General features: G+C 45.1%; 1 protein-coding gene across 1 annotated transcript in view; it reads left to right on the top strand.

Annotated features, from left to right (window-relative positions):
- The window catches only part of rnf220a (ring finger protein 220a), a 170,854-nt gene that overhangs the window by 124,117 nt on the left and 24,936 nt on the right, over window positions 1-21,801 (top strand). The window contains exons 3-7 of the mRNA XM_070436799.1: window positions 1,957-2,086; window positions 8,656-8,710; window positions 14,052-14,147; window positions 16,556-16,598; window positions 21,590-21,633. Coding sequence (XP_070292900.1) covers window positions 1,957-2,086; window positions 8,656-8,710; window positions 14,052-14,147; window positions 16,556-16,598; window positions 21,590-21,633 — 368 coding nt within the window. The remainder of the gene's footprint in view (window positions 1-1,956; window positions 2,087-8,655; window positions 8,711-14,051; window positions 14,148-16,555; window positions 16,599-21,589; window positions 21,634-21,801) is intronic.

Below are 21,801 nucleotides of genomic sequence, written 5' to 3'. Positions count from 1 at the left end.
CTAATACAATCTTTAGCCACCCCCTCTACCACATCAAATTTAGAGCCATAAGGGGAACCGGAGGTGGGCGGACCCGTCTAAGCTTAACAAGGTGACCCAGCTCCGGCTGCCTGTTCCTAGGTTACCTCACATGTAATAGCCCTGTTCAGCTGCAGTTTACACAATGGACGAGAACCGTTGGTGTGAGGATCAGCGTTTGAGAGCCATTATGCAATGGGAAGGTCCTCAGATCAGTGTGTGGTGTGCCGTTGTGGTGGTGCGTTGGTGTTGTTGTGCTGCGCTGTGCCTGTGTGTGTGTGGTGTGTGCCGTGCGTGGCGTGCATGCGTGTGCCGCTTGTGCTTTTGTGTGTGTGTGGTGTGGTGTGTTTGTGATGTGTGTGTTGTTGGTGTGTTGTGTTGCTGTGTGTGTGTGTGTGTGTGTGTGTGTGTGTGTGTGTGTGTTGTGTGTGTGTGTGTGGTATGGTGTTGTGTAATGTATAGACTAATGAATGACCTCAGAGAATGGTTTAATTGTCTGGCTTCTGTCGCGTTCTGTAAACTCAGCACACGAGACGCCGATATCTTATCTTTCTTTGATATCTCAGTGACGAGCTGTCGTACCGCGTTCAGGCGCTTGAGGTGTCATGGGGGCCAGATAGCGAAGTATACATGAAGAGTGTGCCCAAGCTGGCTGTATTCGCTGATTAGGGCAGACAGTGCAGCGACAATCCGCGCGCACCGCCCGATCCTCGGCCTCCTATCCGCTGCACAGTTGTCGTACACCTGACAGCCCGTTCCCACAGGATGATCCTGTGTCGAGTGTAGCGCCCATTGTTCTTACAAAGATTAACTAGACTGTCCTAAATTGTACCACCCATCACGGTGAGTCTCCCTAGTCAATCTAGATTAGGGTCGGCTCGGGATCCAAAACAGCAAACGAGACAGAGGAATGCATCACTCACAACATGGGCTTACGCCTAGTTCCCTATAATGCACTTCTTTTGACCAGGTCCATGGTGCAAAATAAGTGTACAAACTTTACGCTATAGCGGTACTTTGGGACTCCTTTCTAGTCTCCAGCCGTCGTCTCTAATAGCCTAGACGCATACCACATACATCGAGCCACATGGAAATCCATGAATGACACACGCTGGTTCCTGACGACACAACCCAAAACACACACACAGGCACACACACACACACACACACACACACACACACACACACACACACACACACAGCACACACACACAACACACACACACAACACACACACACACACAGCACACACACACACATCTACACACACACACACGCAGAGACATTGAACTGGCTCATTACATCTTATACTGTATGTTCTTAAAAAAAAGCTGCTATCTAGAACCTAAAAGGGTTCTTCAGCTGTCCCCATAGGAGAACCCTTTGAATACCTATTTTTGGTTCCAGGTAGAACCCTTTTGAATTCCATGTAGAACCCTTTCCACAGAGGGTTCTACATGGAACCCAAAAGAGTTCTACCTGGAACCAAAAAGGGTTCTCCTACAGGGACAGCCAAAGAACACTTTTGGAACCCTTTTTTCTAAGAGCAAAGTAAATCCAGACATGAGTGTGTGTACGGTATGTCTTTCTCTGATACGGTTGAAATGATGTAGAAGCAGAATGTGATCCATGGAGTGTTGCAGGGCTCAATCAGTCGCTTACTTCGTCAGTGTTAATGAGGTAACTGGAGACAGGCGATAGGGTCCAGCAATTCTCAGGGAAGTTAACTCTGAGGCACTTAATCCTGCTGCCCGCTCTCTCCCTCCCTCCCTTCCGCCTGCCAGAGGGACACAGCCCTGTGGACTGATCTCATCCTAGCTGCCCTTGATAACTCTCTCTCTCTCTTTCTCTCGTTCTCTTTCCTCCTCTCTCTCTCTCTCTCTCTCTCTCCCCTCTCTCTTTCTCTCTCTCTTTCTCTCTTTTTCTTCATCTCTACAGGTAAGAGGAAGGTGTCTCTGTATGACAGCCAGGCCCCCATCTGTCCTATCTGCCAGGTGTTGCTGCGTCCAGGAGAGCTGCAGGACCACATGGAGCAGGAGATGGAGCGCCTCACCCACATGCACCTCAGGTACACCCCCTGTTCACCCCTCACCCACATGCATCTCAGGTTATACCTCCAACCCACCACACGTTATTGACCCCTTCGCCCATAACAGAATTCTGGGAGGATACAGCTGACCCCCTCATCAGACTGATACCTGTACCCCCACGTCTGTTACAGCACACAGTAGGGAGTTTACTCTCAGTTTTATATCATACACAACAAGAACCACATAGAAGCACTGTAGTCTATCTCTCTACTGAGGGTACAATAGACAGGATCAGGGAGTATGCTTTAGTCGTCAGCTTTGGAAGAAGAGCTTTTGGAGAGACCCTAGCCCCCCTCCAGCCCCTGGTATTTCCGCTAATACTGCAGTGATACCTGGGCTTTTGGGGGACTTGGCCAGCCAGGAAAACAAATCAACTGCAGAACACACTGATAGATGTTCATAAATCTCTCTGGTTCTTGACAGAGCTTATCCATGGTAAGGTAAGTATGGGATTAGATAAGAGAGATCTGGAGGTAGACTGGAGGTATCAATGACTTTCTTACTGACTGTGGAGGATTCAGCTGGAGAAAGCAGAGAGATTCGGTTCCCTTCAATAGTCAACCTGGACTGTGTCCAAAATGGCACCCTATTCACTATATAGTGCACTAATGTACTTTTGACCAATGCCCTACTTTTGGCCAGAAGGGCTCTGGTTAAAAGTAGTGCACTATAGGGCATAGATGGGGCCACAAAAAATCTGAATTCATCATGGGGGGCTGCAGTGGTTCGCGGGTCTACGTACCCACATCTATACCCACACATGCAGTCAGAGCGGGCCCTAGCCTAAGTGAAATGTGAAGTTTTAGAGTTCATTTCCTGCAGTTCTACACATTTTTTCCGTCGGGCGTCGGGAAACATTTTGTTTTTTATATGATATCTGACTAACAAAATAAATTTTGCCCCCCCAGTCAGTAATTCGACTATGATTATTACAAGTTTAGATAACTGGCCACAAGACTAACTTACAATAAATAAAACATTTGCTCATGGGCTAATTGAGGGACCGTCAGTGACTGACATCACAAGAAAAACACTGCTGGTGCATAACCAAATTTCTACCACCTTGTGTATTCTACTATTCTAACTCTCAACAGTCGCCCCACACCACATTTTTTTTCTATATATACAGTATATGGTCTTTGGTCTTTGGAAATCGTGGGGCCCGCGGGCCACCAGTTACCCATCCCCGATATAGGGAATATGGTACCATTTGAGCTGCAGCCCCAGTTTTACAATGGGATAAATCAAACCATTAACCCTTGCGATAGAAGGCAGCCATTTGAAATCGTATTTCACCTTGATCCCGTGACCAAGTGCTCAAAAACCCACCCTGCTTTATAGCACCACCCATTAACCCACTGCCACGCGGAGCCTTACTCCGCTCACTACTCATTGAAATCAAAGCACATTTTCCCTTAGCGACACTCTCTCCTCCCCTATCTGACTGAATGATCCCTGTCGCCTGCTGTAGTACATGTGTAACACATAGTACCAGAGCCAGCCCAAATGGCCCATGGCATGTTCCGCACTGTGCTCTCTCAGTGTGTGTGTGCATGCGCATGCGTGCATGTGTGTGCTGAGGGGCGGGTAACGGTGAGAGGGTAGAGGGGGAGGAGGGGGACGTTTGCTCCTCTTCACTCCTCTCCAGACTGAGCGTTATCCATCATGCGGCAGTGAGGAGTTATCATTTAATAATTAATAAAGGGCAGCGGGCCGCCCTCCCCTCTGGGTCCAGCCCTCCACCCTCCCCCTCTCCTACCCGTCCGCTGCAGACACGGACATGGGGAGCCTGCCTGGAGGGCCCGGGTGGTTGATGGCAGCGGTTATTTAAAGAAATGGCGTCATCCTTCCTAGTTTGTCAGGGACGGACACTGCTGAGTGTCACGGCCCAGTGATTTAGCCTCGCCTGCACCGGCCCCATTAACCCCATTGCTGTTGCCACGTGAATTATGCCTGGTTGTACCCCGGCAACGCACCGCCGTTTAGTTTTGATTTAAGGAATATGGGGGAAGGGAATGAGAGGTCTTCATAGAGGAGGAGGAGAGAGGAAAGAAAGAGGAAGTGTCTTGTGCCGAATGTCCTTGCTCCCGGCGGACAGTCCAGTCCAAGTTCTGTTTAGCTCCAATGCAATCACTGCTGGACTTAGTGGGAGAAATGATTTCCGTTAGATGATGAATCTTCGTTCAGACCATGTTGGAGCTTTAATCTTTTCGCGTCCGTGTGAAAAGCGACGTCAGGTAATGGGGTTAGCAAACTCGTCAGTTAGCTTTTCATAATTTCAATAATGCCTCTCACTGTATAGCTGAAATGTACTTTCAAGATGGATGGTGATCTCTACCTCTGTGTAAACCCCATTCTGCTCTGCCACAATGGGCCTATAACCTGTGGAACCCCATACAAAGCACAGATTCTGGATTTGAAGGCTCTGAGGACATCAGACCCATCCATATATCATTAAAGAACAGAGTATGTCCTTACGACAGCAGGGAAGTCCCCCCATTTTTCTTCCATCCCTCTCTCTATATCTATTTTATTTTTCTCTCTCTCTTTTTCCTTTCTCTTTCTCTTCCTCTCTCCATCCCCCTCTCTCTCCTTCTCTCTCTTTCTCCCCCACCCTCCCTCTCCTGCTCTCTGTCCCTCTCTTTCCCTCCCTCCGTCTCTCTCTCCACACTCCGCTGTCCCATTCTTCCTGCTCTGACACCGTTGCCGGGCGAGGCAGCGGCGCTACATCGGCACACAGATCATTGGAAGTGACATGGCGAATTTGTGGCAATTTGTAGTAAATCTCCCTTTAATGATAGCGTTTCATTTTGCACAAAATGAGACTTGAGTGCATGTAAAATGGAGGAGGCTGTTTAAGATGTAGCATTAGGCAGATGATGGGGGCTGTCAGGAGCCGTGAGGGGCCCTGAGTGGATGTGTGTGAGATTGGGACTAGCTGCCAGAGCTGCTGGCTCCCTAGTGGCCTTGGCCGATGGGGCCGCCTCGCCTCTCCTCGCCTCTCCTCTGCCTCCACTCCTCATGTATGGAAATGGAAATCTATCATGCCCTTTACACATCAGCCTGCTCACAGGGGCAGAGCAATCTACATATCCCTCCACACCACCACCCCTCCCCTCCACATAATCCATTTGCCTCCATCGGAGCGAGCCAGAGCTAGGTGGCAAACGACACGAAAAGCAATCTTTATCTCGAGCTTACAACCCCTTCCCCCCTGACTGGGACTTATTCAATTTTCATCCTCTCTCCTCTCCTTCCCTCCCCTTCCTTCTCTCCTCCTTTCTCTCTCTCTCTCAATTTCAATTTCAATTCAATTTAAGGGTTTTATTGGCATGGGAAACATATGTTAACATTTTCAAATCAAGCGAAGTAGATAATAAACAAAAGTGAAATAAACAATAAAAATTAACAGTAAACATTACACTCACAAACATTCCAAAAGAATAAAGACATTTCAAATGTCACTCTCCTTCTCTCGACATTTGGTTTCAGTGGGAGGTGTTTGGATGGGTCTGGGAGAGAGGAGGAGGAGCAGAGGGGGTGTAGTGGTTATTCTAAAGGCATCCTATCAGGCTTCTTTAGCCAAATGACCAACAGTCTAGGAGATGAAAGCTTAGCATTCTGCCAGAGCTGTCAAAGAGTAGTCAAAGTCAAGGGCCGAAACATCAAGCATATTCACTTCACATTAACTTCTACTGCTTTTATGGAGAATTATATAGCCTTGACTGGAAAAAGCACTTCTACTTTCTGTTAAATCTGCTCCCCTGTTCACATTCTCATCAACAAAACACATTTGAACTCCATCTTGTTTCGGCATCCTCTCTTTCCCCCCTTTTCTCTCCATCTCTTGTCAATTTTCTCTCGTTGCTTTGTTGCTCATTTCAAAACTATTTCATTGGTTTGACATGACAGGCTGGAAGCTTTTTGCCCAAGCGTTCAAATCCAAATTCATTGAAACGGGCACGTGTGAAGCTGCAAGAAGCCGCACCTGCACTCCTTTCCTATCCCGCTATCTCTGTCTTCTTTCATCTCTCCTCTCTCCCTTTCTCCCTCTCCTCACTGTCACCTTACTGTCACTGTGACAACAGTACCTCAATGTTTAATCTCCTTGTTGTCGCTCCCTATATACAGTAGTGCCAGCCACCTTAAACAACAAGTCAGCTTTTCTTATTGTTTCTATGGCATTTTGAGGTAATAAAGAGAAAGAATGAAACACTGGACAGTCAGGAGATACCGAGCACTACACACTGCCAGAGTATGTAGGTAATATTTATTATCTTTGTTTGCTCTTCTCTATTCAAGTTCCTCCTCACACTTTCCCAGGCCGCTCTCTTTCCGAGTGTGCAATAGATACAAGTACAACTTTTCATGTAGGCTCCTACAACTCTTTTATCAAGTAAGACATGGTGGACGTCCTCTCAACCCTCAGCCACTAACACTGAGATTGAACCCTAGCTGTGACTTCCCTTTGACCTGTAAGTGCCCTACTTCCACACCACTCCACCCCACTCCCTCTCCACTCCCTTGGTGTGTCTCTAGCAGTGTGGCCGGGGTCTCTCATCCAGATTGATAGTGCAGTACATTAGTTACAGTGCTCTAAAAGCAGCAGGCTCTCCTGTACTGTCTGCTGGACCAGAGTGGAGGGATGACATGAGTGTGACACAGCCAGCACAGACACAGATAGAGACACAGCCCAGTTAATGTTGCCTCCCTCCCTGCCTGTTACCCTGCCTGCCTGCCTGGATGGTGGATTTATGATGGCGGGGAGTGTGTTTATTATCGCACAAACAGTACAGAGCCCGTGTGGAGATTTATCCCCTTTCAAGGCCCAGCCCTGATTTGGGTTGGCAGATCAATCACCAGTGCCTCCACAGAGGGGCCAGGGGCGGGGACAAGGCTTATTACCTATGGAAGGAGGCAGGACGAGTGGTTGAATCTGCCTTCACCTGCCATTCATTACACCAATATAACTATCTCTAGTTGCCTAACCGACCTGAACCTCAACCAATAGCCACACTAGGATGTTACCACATCCGGAAGATAAGTATTTCTTCTTCTGGAGATTTAATTGCAAATCAACTCATCTTTACTTCCTGCTTACCTTGGTTGATATCCTTGGCTTCCTTCTTGAAACACCTTATCTGTGGCCTCCTGTGTGAGGCCACGCCGCCACCCCTCCCCTCTCCAGCTGTCCACTCCGGGGACACGCTCGCCTGCCAAATCACGTTGTTGGATTAGGACCGGGGCAAATTGAATTTCAGTGCCTTGTCAAAGCCGCTCTGCATCTGGGGCTGCGCGTAGGACACAAAGCGAACATGACAAGGGTGACTTTTTTTGTCACTTAGACCCGGCACATCATTTGTGAGGCTCATAAAAATGTATCTGCGTCTCGGTGAAAGGAGGAGATAGGGAGGAGGAGTGAAAGAAGGAAAGACTGAAAGGAGGGAGACAAGCTAGACAGTGAAAGTGACCGAACAGAACATATGCAGGAAACAAATAGAAAAATGGAAAGAAAAAAGGACTGCCAAGAAGAGAGCTCCAGCCAGTCTATGTATGCAGAGGGAGGAGGATAGGGAAGGAGGGATATTAATGTCTGATTTGACGTGTCTCTCCCCATTGTCGGCTGATGCTTTTTTAATATTTCCAGCCTTCTAATCAGTCATCTTCAATCCACAATGTCGATGAGGCTGTGATTTGATGTAGCCCCCCGTTGGTCAGACACCCTACCTCCCTTCCTTTCTCTCTCTTTTATATCCATCCCTCTCTCCTCTCCTCTCCTCCGCCTCTTTAATACAATGTTTACAAGCCAGCGCATTGTCCTCAACATATTTCAAAGTCCTAAGTGCCTGGGGCGTTTCACTGACAAATCAAATAACAGCAAAATCATTTATTTCCTGCTCCTGCCACTGGCTCAGTGACGGCAGTTAGATAGAAGGAGAGGAGGACAGGAGGAGAGGGGTGGATGGGAGCATCCAAGAGAATGATTACTTCAATAAAAAAATTATATCCCAAATCTGCTTAGCAGTCATACTTTGAGCTGTAATTGTTTCAAACACAGCATGGCCCAAGGGTGGGCAGATTGAGTGGCACAGAGGGAGCTGGGAGGAGGGGGAGAAAGGGTGGGCGGGTTTGAATCCTGCAGACGATTAAAAGTGTGATTTGTGTTTCTTGGTGACTGAGTGACCGTTTGAGCTGTCCCCTGGGTATTGCATTTTGTCTGAGTGAGTAAGGGGAGAAACAGTGCTGTCTCTCTGTCTGTGTGACTTTAGAGTTGAGTGTTAAAAGAGGGGTGTCATCTGCACAAAGACAGAGGACAGAGGTATCACCTGAAAGGATAGAGAGAAGAATATTACTTATATTAGGACAGACACAGAAAACACACACATGCAAAAGGAGAGGGCTTCCTAGAAAGACATATCATCTCAACAAAACAAAACATTTATATGTTGTGCAACTCCCATTTGATGGAAACATCCAAACCTACCCATACTGTAAAAATACAGATCCAATAACCTGTTTTAATCGGTCTCTCCCCTTTCTCCTACAGTAAGAACCCATCACACGGACACAAGGACAGCAGTGTGGCTCCAGGAACTCCTAAGGTAAGAGGACTTCAGAGACTTTCATGATAAACCAGCAGAACCTCTCCCAGACTCCATAGGTCCAATAAGACCATTATCGTCCACTGACCAGCTCCCAGTCCAGGCTCTCCCTCACAACTATTGGAGCCTTATTAGGCTAATGTACTTCAGAAAATCAGCAGAGCTCATCAAGGTCCTCTGGAAGGAAGGGTATTAAGCTACTACTGTCTGTATTGGGAGTCTAGCCCAGTGGACATGCTCCAGCAGGCAGGGGAGAAAGGAAAGTAAGAAGCGGCCATAGATGCACTTCCTATGGTTTCATGACTGTCTGAGTCCTCATTAAAGAACAGGTCCAAGAGACCCTGGGCAGCAGTTTCTGTGTGCCCCCAATAAGAACCAAAGGATATGGAGACAAAGGACTGTACAACCAATAACTTAAAAAGGGACTCTAACTGGGTCTAACTCCTCGGTAGTATGCAGTGTTTCAAAGTGTTCACTTTGAGACACACTCCAAGCCACATTGCATTCCTGTAGTCTGTTGAAATAGGGTATGTCTCTCTTATGACACGTTAATAAGAGGTTTCATTAATGTTCTCCCAATGCTGCCACATTTAGCTGTGACAGGAAGGGGCATGTGGATCAGTGGATGTGTTGAGTGAAGGGAGAGCGAGAAAGTGAGAGAGTGAGAAGAGAAGAAGAGAAGGAGAGACGACGAACGAGACGAGAGAGAGAGACGGAGGAGACGAGAGAGGAGAGATTAGGAGAGAGAAAAAAGAGAGAGAGAGAGAGAAGAGAGAGAGAGAGAGCGATGCATGCATTGGTTTCTGTGTCTGAGCGGGTCCAAGCAGAGCCAGCCACAGTGCAACAGAGCGGAGAGATTGATTGTCTCTCTGCCATTAAGAGTACGATTTCGCTGATAGCATGTGTCCCTGTGGGGAGGGAAAGATGCTATGAAGGATGTCGTCTTGTAATGATCACTGTACCTGTCTACGGTAAGAAGGGGACCTCTCTAAGATCATCAATATCTCCAAAAGACACACGCCTTTAATGTTGCTCAAACAGTTTTCGTCTACTCTTTCATTCAACTGCCATTTCAGCGAGAAATTTACTGGGTTGAGATGAAATGGCATGAACTTCATAAAATAATAATGGGAATTCTTGTTTGATGATTAGGAATCCCCATTAGCGATCAGCCAATGGCGACAGCTAGTCTACTTGGGTCTCACCACACTACCGACACATAGACGCAAACACAGACCAACAGACTAACAATACTACAGTTACTACAATACCATTGTAAAAAACATGACTTAGTGTGGATGGTGTGTGTGTGTGTGGTGTTGTGCTTCGATCTGTGTGGTGCTGTGTGGTGTTGGTGTGTGTCGTGGGTGTGTGTGTGTGTGTGTGTGTGTGTGTGCGTGCTGGTGTGTGTGTCGCGTGTGTGTGCTGGTATTCTATCAGTTATCACGTCCAGTACATACACACAACAAGTAGGTCACATGGGAGAGGCGTTGTGCCGTGAGATGTTGCTTTATCTGTTTTTTGAAACCAGGTCTGCTGTTCACTTGCGCTATGTAAGATGGGAGTTGCACTCATGGCTCTGTATAATACTGTACGTTTCCTTGATTTTGTTCTGGACCTGGGGACTGTGAAAAGACCCCTGGTGGCATGTCTGGTGGGGTACGTGTGTGTGTCAGTGCTGTGTGTAAGCTGACTTTCAAACAATTTGGAATTTCCAATACATTGTTTCTTATAAAAACAAGAAGTGACACAGTCAGTCTTTCCTCAACTGTCAGCAAAGAGAGACTGGCATGCATAGTATTAATATTAGCCCTCTGATTACAATGAAGAGCAAGACATACCACTCTTTTCTGGGCAGCTGCAGCTTAACTAGGTCTTTCTTTGCAGAACTTGACCATATGACTGGACAATAATCAAGCTAAGATAAAACTAGAGCCTGCAGGACTTGCTTTTTGGAGTGTGGTGTCAAAAAAGCAGATAATCACTTTATTACGGACAGACCTCTTCCCATCTTTACAACTATTGAATCTATATGTTTCGACCATGACAGTTTACAATCTAAGGTAACACCAAGTAATTTAGTCTCCTGAACTTGTTCAACAACCAACCACACCATTCATTACTAGGTTCAGCTGAGGTCTAGAACTTAGGGAATGATTTGTATCAAATGCAGTGCTCATAGTTTTAGAGATGTTCAGGACCAGTTTATTACTGGCCACCCATTCCAAAACAGACTGCAACTCTTTGTAAGGGTTTCAGTGACTTCCTTAGATGTGGTTGCTGATGCGTATATGGTTGAATCATCAGCATACATGTACACACATGCTTTGTTTAATGCCAGTGGCAGGTCATTGGTAAAAATTGAAGAGAGTAGAGGGCATAGAGAGCTTCCCTGTGGTACACCCCACTTTACATGTTTGACATTAGAGAAGCTTCCATTAAAGAAAAGCCTCTGAGTTCTGTTAGATATAGTATATATCTCTGAATCCACGATATGGCAGAGGTAAAAAAGCCATAACACATACATTTTCTCAACAACAGATTATGGTCAATAATATCAAAGGATGCACTGAAATCTAAAAGTACAGCTCCAACCGTCTTCTTACTTTCAATTTCTTTCAACTAATTATCATTAATTTGTGTCAGTGGAATATTTTGAGTGCCCTTCTCTACAAGCATGCTTGTTGTTCATTTGTTTACAGAGAAATAGCATTGTATTTGGTCAAACACAATTTTTTCCAACAGTTTGCTAAGAGCTGGCAGCAAGATGATAGGTCTTCTTTTAGAACCAGTAAAGGCCACTTTACCACTCTCGGATAGCAGACTGACTTTGGCTTCCCTCCAGGCCTGAGGACAAAGACTTTCCTCTAGGCTCAGATATAAGACAAAACAGATAGGAGTGGCTGTAGAGTCAGCTACCATCCTCAGTAGCTTTCCATCGAAGTTGTCAATGCCAGGAGGTTTGTCATTATTGATTGATAACAATAATCTTTCCACGTCCCCTAAACTAACTTTACAAAATTCAAACTTGCAATGCTTTTCTTTCATTCTTAGTTTTTTTATGCATGAGTACGATGGCTCACTGTTCGTTGTTGGAATTTCCTGCCTTAGTTTGCTCACTTTAGCAATGAAGGAATCATTAAAGTAATTGCCAACATCAAATGGCTTTGTGATGAGTAAGTAATCGGATTCGATGAAAGATGGAGTTCAATTTGTCTTTGTGCCCATAATTTCATTTAAAGTACTCCAATGTTTTTTTCCCATCAATCTTTATATCATTGATCTTGGCTTCATAATACAGTTTCTTCTTCTTTTTGTTGAGTTTAGTCACATCATTTCTCCATTTGCAGTAAGTCAGCCAGTCAGATATGCAGCCAGACTTATTAGCCACTCCTTTTGCCCAATCTCTTTCAACCATACAGTTTTTCAATTCCTCATCAATCCATGGAGCCTTAACAGTTCTAACAGTCAGTTTCTTAACAGGTGCATGTTAATCAATAATTGGAAGAAGCAATTTCATAAATTGATCAAGTGCAGTGTATGGATGCTCCTTATTAATCACACCAGAGCAACAAATATTTTTAACATCATCCACATAAGAGTCACAGCAAAATCTCTTGTATGATCTGTTATACACTATTTTAGGCTCAGCTTTCTGAACTTTGGCTTTCCTGGATATAGCCACTATATTGTGATCACTGCATCCAACGGGTATGGATACAGCTTTAGAACAAAGTTCTACAATATTAGTAAAAATGTGATCAATACATGTGGATGATCTTGTTCCTGTAGTGTTTGTCAACACCCTTGTACAGTAGGTTGATTAATAACCTGAACCAGATTACAGGCACTGGTTACAGTGAGAAGCTTCTTCTTGAGCGGACAGCTTGAGGAAAACCAGTCAATATTCAGGTCTCCAAGAAAGTAGACCTCTCTGTTTACATTACAAACACGATCAAGCATTTCACACATATTATTTAGATACTGACTGTTGGCACTTGGTGGCCTATAGCAACACCCCATAGGAAAAGCCTTTAGATGTATCAGGTGAAACTGCAACCACAACACTTCAATAACACTTGACATAAGATATTCTCTAAGAGATTGGAGACAGATGTGGTACTGTAGTAACAGCACATATTACAAATTATTATGTAAGCCTGCAGGCTCACCGCTCCTCACTACTACTTTCTGGTAGGGCCTGATTGAGTCAGAGACAGAGGCTACGGGAGTGTCAGAGACAGGGGCTAGGGGAAAGTCAGACACGGGCTGGGGGAACAGGAGTCATCGTGGTTAGGTGAGGAGAGCGGGAGTAAGGGAACAGGGAACGAACAGGGACCGGGGTGAAGGGAACAGAACAGGCCATCTGAGCGAGGCGTGACTGAGCATTCCCCAGTAGGTGCTTAGTATTCCGCCACACCATGTGAAAAATGAAGAGGCTGGTTGAGGATCACAGGGGCTGTTGCTTCATGTGAACACTCTGCCTTCCAGACCTTCCAGACGAGCCTACTGGTTCTAAAGGGGATTAACCTTTCCCGCTTCACACATGCCTCCCGCCCCCTCTCAACCACGCTATCGCCATAGCAACTCCATGCCAGCCCCTTGCCTCTTAATTCTCGGGGCCAGGGGGCAACTGGACGGCGAGGCGAGATGAAGCGAGAGGCACATGCAAACTAACATGGCATCTCCTGTATCTAACACTGACATTAATCTGTATATTAGTCAACACGCTATTACACTTAAGTAGAATTACAAGTAGTAGTTGATGTCAGGGGCTTGTGCTAATTGACACATTTGCAACTAGTCCAGTTGAAACAAATTAATAAAAGACAACACACAAATATTTCCCAAACTCAAAGCCTCTGAAGCTACACAAATAAACAGCATTTACCCGACCTTACAGTCCTGAAGGATAAAAAGCCATGCACAATGCTTAATTTACTGTCCCGGCACTAGGGGTCTGCCATTTCTCACATATTAATATTAGATTATAGTTGTCGGCCACTTAAGCCCCTGCTCTCTCCTCTCTCCTTGATTAATAGGAACACATTGTAAATACAAATATTTCATAGCAGCCTCGTAAAGAGCTGGATCTTTGTCAAAAGATGCCCCGTAAAGTAAGCACTATTTCCCCTTCCACCCCCTTTTCCTCTTGTTCATTTGAGAAACTAACTCAATTAAGTTTGTCAGTGGGTCAGGACTGTAATGTCGGAGGCTCGTCTTAGTCTTTCAGAGAAGGTTTATAGATGACTGTAATGTTGGTGAGTGTCCTCCTCTCCTCCACTTCAGCATGCCCCTCTTCTCTTCCTCTCACAATAACTGTCTTGCTCTTTCTCCTCAGTCCATGCTGTTGTCGGTGCACATCAAACGCGAGGGAGAGTCACCGGTGGTCTCCCCTCTTTCCTCTGAAGACGCCCACCACTCCGACAGATACCAGGTGAGCTGGGCTAGGTTGCAAATGGCACCCTATGCCCTATTTAGTGCACTACTTTTGACCAGAGCCCTGGTTAAAAGTAGTACTCTATGTAGGGAATAGGTTTCCATTTGGGACCCTGTCAGGATGCTGCTCTTAGCCCACATATTTAGCATCATAATCCCATCATCATATCCTGTCATATGACAGAAAACATCAATAAAACCCACTATGAAACCTACTCCTGGTAAAATAACAGGACAGGCAATGGAAGGACAACGTGCAAAAAAGTCCCCTGCTCTCTGTTAGAGGTTAAACATTAGGCAAACTCACAGGTGTCACCGCGGCAATGGTGAAAGACGGCAAGGTAATAATTTGTTGTTTTAATGTTGAACACACAACATTGACTCAGCCAATCATCTCGCTATCATGGAGTGGATCAGGGAGTCAATAGAGGTCCTAGTCTCCATCAGGAATCAGCCAAGCCGCCTACCTCTATCCTACCTGGTTCTGCCCCCAAATGGCATCCTATTCCCTATATAGTGCACTACTTTTGACCAGATCCATATAGGCCCTGGTCAAAAGTAGTGCACTATATAGGGAATATGGTACCATTTGGGACAGAGCCCATCTATCCTCTGACTATCTCTGGTAAAGATTTGCCCAGCCTGTAATGTGTTTCCCTGTTCAGATAGGTAATCATCCATAGTTTACCTCAAGCTATGCTCTTATGCTCCCTAAGCCCGGATGGTATCTCTTCTGGTCTACAGCATCCTTGACATGTTTTCCACCTCATTCTGCTGGAGGCCTCACAACTGCAGAGTGCATCCCAAATGACACCCCACTCCCTACACTGTGCCTTACTTTTGATCAGACCCCAATGGGCCCTGGTCAAAAGTAGTGTACTACAGTATATAGGGAATAGGGTGCTATTTGGGTCGCAAACGTACAGAAGATTAGTTGGGATTTAACTTACTCATACAGCACAGTGTTTTAATCAAAGCTATAATTATAATGTAGCTTATATACCATACTTTTTTTCTCTCAAAGTTTAGTATTTCAAACTCATATGGCAATGATCTATTATTTGGGTTAAGTGGTTTTCTCCCTTATACCATAAAGTCATATCCATACATTGACAGGCCTATTAAAGGGGCAGTGGTTAAAGTATATATTTTCATTAGTAAAGCTGCTGCTGAAATCATTTCATACAAATGATTACGTAAATGGAGACCCCAACCCCCCTTGAAATTTTAGATTTTTGTTATTTTTCCTCATCATGTAATTGTGTAAGCCATTTAGATAGCTTGCGTCCCAAAAGGCACCCTATTCCCTGAATAGTGCTTTATATTTGAGCAGAGCACTATGAGCCCTGGTTGAAAGTAGTGCACTAAAATAGGGAATAGGGTGCCATTTGGGAAGCATGCATAGTGGATCATCATATCATGGTGCAGGTTGGATATGAGCATGACTTAAGTGTCAGTGTAAGAGGCCTGTCTGGTATATGATGGACGATCCACTCGGCAGGAGTTTGAATTTGTGACCACACTCTGTGCCCGTGTCAATGAGTGGACATCCATCCATTGCCCTGACTGGCCCTGCTGGTGTCAGCACATAGCCTACCCACTCTGAAAGAGAGGGGAGAAGAAAGATAGGTGGTCCCATTTAACCCATATCGTAGTGGTATTCACAATCACTGATCATGCCTGTCAGTTTCAAACAGGTTTAGATGGGGAGAATTCATAGCCTATTTTGTATGTCACTTTCATATGATGAGAAAATGATTAAACACTCATTTTCATGAATTGAAATAAAAAGTTTTAACTATTAGTATTGTCTGCAAAAAAACTACGTTTAGATATGATGCATGGAACTAGTTTACCCTACAAGTTGCTTGAGACACACTTGAATCAATCTTAAAATCTAAAATCAAATTAACTTCCATTGAAGTCACTGTATTACGTACTGCTGCTCCCTAGTGGCCAATAGTGGAACAACATCGGGCGTCCTCTGAACTTTCACTCCTATGTTTAGTCACATGACACGCGTCAAGCCAACATGGCGACGGCGATTAACAAAGCGGCTTTGTAGGCGCCACATTCAATCCTTTGGCATCCTTATAAAATTATTGATACAAAAGTGTATTCATGGTGCGGTGTACTACCGAGAGGCTGAAATGATAGACGTGTAAAAGTGAGTTTGTCGGCTTGAAAAGGCTTTGAACAAAAACTTGCGACCCTGTTATGGAAGAGACGATACAGCCCATAAAAGAAGTACGTTTTTGTTTACTATCAAGCTTAAACTTGCAGGGCACTCTGTAGAATCCAAATCAATCCAGCCATGAACTGCTACTAATGTATCTATAAACAATATAAATTGAAAGGTCCATATCTAATGCATATTTTGTGTGTTTCCTTTCTTCCTACTTGTAGACATTTTTAAGAGTGCGAGCAAACAGGCAAACGCGGTTGAATGGTATGTATACATTTCCTGTTTCTTTTAAAGTACTAATTATTCTTCATAAACATCTTACACATTTGTATTTTTTTAAGTACATTTCTGGTACAACATCCTGTAGAATTACATCATATATATATATTAATGAAGGTATCATGATCTCCTCATCTGCAACTTCACAAAGCCTACTTGTATGGAATGACATCATTAGAGCCTATTTTTTTATTTAACCTTTATTTAACTAAGCAAGTCAGTTAAGAACAAATTCTTATTTACAATGACGGCCTACCAAAAGGCAAAAGGCCTCCTGCAGGGACAGGGGATTAAAAATATAGGTCAAAACACACATGAGGAGACAACACAACACTACATAAAGAGAGACCTAAGACAACAACAGCAACACAACATGGTAGCAGCTTCATTATCTTGGTGAAAATGGTACAATAATGTTCTGAAATAATGCCACTATTGGCTTGTGACACGATTCAATCATGTGTATTTAGGATATTTCCAAAAATAAGTTATTTCCTTATCAAATAATATTCTATTCATATTTATTAAGTAGCCTATGATTATGTTCTAAAACAGTTTTATTTTATACTTTTTCAATACACTACTGAAAATATCACCTGCACTACAGTTGGAATTGTCAATACAAGTTGAAGCAGCAACTGGCGACGCGAAAGTGCATCTTCAGTTTGGTGACCAGATTTAGTAAATTAAACATTTTATTTAGTTATGTAGCTGCGTGCAAAAATGTATATGCTGTACGGAACTACCAATTCTCTCTCTAGCCCTTTCAAATACTTATAAATGAACACAGAAATGTATTACCCCACCTCAGTTTTTGTAATAGTAGCCTATCTAGTTATTTTAGAAAGTCACCAACGGTCGGTAGCATATGCTGTTGCATGCACTTTATGGCCATGGTTGTTCATGCGGTGGTTACAGTGTATTACCGATCAAACATTGTCATGAGGTCTGAGGCAAAGCCATGGGAGCAAACAAGTTTGGTACAGGGACAGACAACATTTTTTACATGCAAATCTGATTGGATACAGTGTTTTGATTATTGAAATATCAGCCTGAATTTAGCTTCCAGAGTTGCTTTATTCTTTCTGAGGTCTAATCGGGGACATTTCCAGGGACAGGCTGTCGCTGGAATTCAGGGACGTCTGGTCACCCTAATATTCAGAGTGGGAATACAGAGTCATAGGTCTGAATGGACCAACTGACAGAGAGTCTGAGTCTGTGGGACCTTGACCAGGCAGGGTGGCCATGAGTGAGGTGTCAATCTGTCCTGTGTGTGGTTGGATTGTGATGGGTGTGACCCTGCATAGCCATATTCTTGGCTCTGTCATCTACAGTGGGGGGGAAAAGTATTTAGTCAGCCACCAATTGTGCAAGTTCTCCCACTTAAAAAGATGAGGCCTGTAATTTTCATCATAGGTACACTTCAACTATGACACAGACCAAATGAGAGAGAGAAAAAATCCAGAAAGTCACATTGTAGGATTTTTAATGAATTTTTTGCAAATTATGGTGGAAAATAAGTATTTGGTCACCTACAAACAAGCAAGATTTCTGGCTCTCACAAGACCTGTAACTTCTTCTTTAAGAGGCCCTCTGTCCTCCACTCGTTACCTGTATTAATGGCACCTGTTTGAACTTTGTTATCAGTATAAAAGACACCTGTCCACAACCTCAAACAGTCACACTCCAAACTCCACTATGGCCAAGACCAAAGAGCTGTCAAAGGACACCAGAAACAAAATTGTAGACCTGCACCAGGCTGGGAAGACTGAATCTGCAATAGGTAAGCAGCTTGGTTTGAAGAAATCAACTGTGGGTGCAATTTATTAGGAAATGGAAGACATACAAGACCACTGATAATCTCCCTCGATCTGGGGCTCCACGCAAGATCTCACCCCGTGGGGTCAAAATGATCACAAGAACGGTGAGCAAAAATCCCAGAACCACACGGGGGGACCTAGTGAATGACCTGCAGAGAGCTGGGACCAAAAGTAACAAAGCCTACCATCAGTAACACACTACGCCGCCAGGGACTCAAATCCTGCAGTGCCAGACGTGTCCCCCTGCTTAAGCCAGTACATGTCCAGGCCCGGCTGAAGTTGCTAGAGAGCATTTGGATGATCCAGAAGAAGATTGGGAGAATGTCATATGGTCAGATGAAACCAAAATAGGCTTTGTTACTTTGGTCCCAGCTCTCTGCAGGTCAATCACTAGGTCCCCCCGTGTGGTTCTGGGATTTTTGCTCACCGTTCTTGTGATCATTTTGACCCCACGGGGTGAGATCTTGCGTGGAGCCCCATCGAACTTTTTGGTAAAAACTCAACTCGTCGTGTTTGGAGGACAAAGAATGCTGAGTTGCATCCAAAGAACACCATACCTACTGTGAAGCATGGGGGTGGAAACATCATGCTTTGGATTGTTTTTCTGCAAAGGGACCAGGACGACTGATCCGTGTAAAGGACAGAATGAATGGGCCATGTATCGTGAGATTTTGAGTGAAAACCTCCTTCCATCAGCAAGGCATTGAAGATGAAAACGTGGCTAGGTCTTTCAGCATGACAATGATCCCAAACACACCGCCGGCAACGAAGGAGTGGCTTCGTAAGAAGCATTTCAAGGTCCTGGAGTGGCCTAGCCAGTCTCCAGATCTCAACCCATAGAAAATCTTTGGAGGAGTTGAAAGTCCGTGTTGCCCAGCAACAGCCCCAAAACATCACTGCTCTAGAGGAGATTGCATGGAGGAATGGGCCAAAATACCAGCAAACAGTTGTGTGAAAACCTTGTGAAGACTTACAGAAAACGTTTGACCTCTGTCATTGCCAACAAAGGGTAATATAACAAAGTATTGAGATAAACTTTTGTTATTGACCAAATACTTATTTTCCACACTATTTGCAAAATAAATTCATTAAAAATCCTACAAATGTGATTTTCTGGATTTTTTTTTCTTCCTCAATTTTGTCTGTCATAGTTGAAGTGTACCTATGATGAAAATTACAGGCCTCTCTCATCTTTTTAAGTGGGAGAACTTGCACTATGGCTGTCTGACTAAATACTTTTTTGCCCCACTGTATATCACACATTATGGCTAAGTATAGCCAGAGGACCATTTTGAACACAGCCTTTGCTGACAGCCCCTTCACACTGTGGACCAGCTTCAGTCTGTAGCCTACATGGCTACAGAGCCAAGCCTGCCCATTGTTGACCCACTGAGTGTGATAGCAGGGCTATGGTAGGAGGGTCGGGAGCCCTGGCTGCCCCTGTGTGTCTCCCTCCCTGCTTTTCCCTTGACCTAGCGCCTACACGAGCAGAGGATCTATTAACCCTTGACCTTCTTGATATGTTAACAGTCGATGACCTCTGCTGGTGCAGGCGCTACGCCAAGGAAAGTGTCAAAAGTGCTCCCCTTGGACTGCACAACGGAGCACCCCTTGCCCCCTGCTGCATTCGCCACGGTAAGAGCCTGCCCCCCGTCCCCTCAACACTCCCCAGCTAGCTTATTGCAGGCCCAGGCTCCCTCCATGCCTCCGTTGACATTTAGCGTACGCTCGCCTCGGTAGCAGCCTCAGTGCTGAAAGGAAACGGTGCCGACTTTGTTTAAACTCAAGCCTCCATTAATGTCTATTACCTCTCATGTGGAACCTGAATGATTCTTGGGGGGGGGGGGGCTTGTGCCGTGCCTAATTAATCGTCCCTTTCAGCGTTTAATGACGCCCTCCTCGATTACCATCAGCCGTTCCCTGGCCTGGGAGAGAGAATATGAGGAGTTGTCCCAATCTCCCTGGAGTTATGGCGCGTTGTCCCTCCTCTCGCCGTCCCTCTTCAGGTCCCCCATGGCCCCTTTCGCAATCACAGCCACCTAAAGATTAATGTCCCCGCACGCCATTTGCAGTTAAGAAAAGCCGACAAAGACTTACGGCGCAATGGCTGCTGTTCTGCTGTGTTAAATTTCTAATTATGTGGGGGGGTCGTGACTAGAGAGATAGACGTGGAAGGATTGTTCATTTCAGTCACGTGACCTAGACCTACAGTAGACCATCTTTACCTGTCATCCTGGAGAAAGAGGAGGAACCTTCTAGGTTTAGGCATCTTCCTAAAACACTGTTTGGACCTATGAAGAGAATAGATTGCCCTCTCTTTTTGTCCTGTCAATGTGTGAGAACATGTAGGGGTAATAGACCATAGTTGTGGCACCGTGTCTGGTTCTCCTGAAACAGTGTTCCCATGAAGAGTAGATTGCCCCCTCTCTTTGTCCTGTCAATGTGTTAAAGGCCTAACATTAGCGGGTAGACTCATGACATTAGAGTAGTTGTGGCACTGAGGATGGTTGTCATGACGGCCTCCCCGCCCGCTTTTGTAATTCCTGATCTTCTGGTACCAGACTAAATGCTGTGGCGTCGTCTAGGAGACCTGGGGCGCAACGATTCCCCTCCACTCCGCTGACCCGCGTTATTCCCAGCGAGGCAGCAAACTTTTCTGACATGTTGTGAATGCCAATAGCGTTCACTGCTGATCTTCTGCCAAGCAGAGGAGAGCGCCACGTAGTACACAGCTGGAGGACAGAGGTAGAAAACTCCCAATAGGCTACCATGAATTTACAGTGTGTTTTTGGTCCATGTTACCATATTAAAAGGTTGCCTCTGTCACAACCAGACTTTCTGCTGGGCTGTATTGCCTGCTATGAGCCTGGTTATCCACACTGACAGAGGGTTTAATATGATCAAATAACTCATTATATTAGATTCTAATCAAGAACATTCAATTCATTCTGTTTTTTTTGGATTGCGTCCTTTTTTTTGCTGCATTTCAACCAATCATGTCATTGTAGCCGCATGGCTGTCTGCCGAAGTCGATGGACTTTTTTTTCACCTAGCGATGTGATAGTTCAGGACGGAACTTAAAACAGAGAAATACAAAAACAAGTCAGATTTCCCCATGTTTCTAAACACCTCTTCCTCTGTTTCTTTGTGTTTCAGCACGGATTGGGAAGATGAAGCGCCGGAAGCCAGAGGATGGGCAGGTATGTCCACTGTGCAGCGCGCCGCTGGCAGGGACAGAGGAGGAGATGAGTAGGCATGTGGAACAATGTCTGTTCAAGGTAGCCTCACGTCCGTACCCGTTCCCCCTTAGCCTCAGGCCCCTCAGGCCTCTAGTCAACCAGTCACCTCTCTCTAGTCACTGGTCACCA

This window comes from Salvelinus sp. IW2-2015, linkage group LG32 (genome assembly GCF_002910315.2).
Source record: "Salvelinus sp. IW2-2015 linkage group LG32, ASM291031v2, whole genome shotgun sequence".
Taxonomy (NCBI): Eukaryota; Metazoa; Chordata; class Actinopteri; order Salmoniformes; family Salmonidae; genus Salvelinus; species Salvelinus sp. IW2-2015.
The sequence above is the reverse complement of the archived record's forward strand: the minus strand, read 5'-3'. Positions and strand labels throughout refer to the sequence as shown.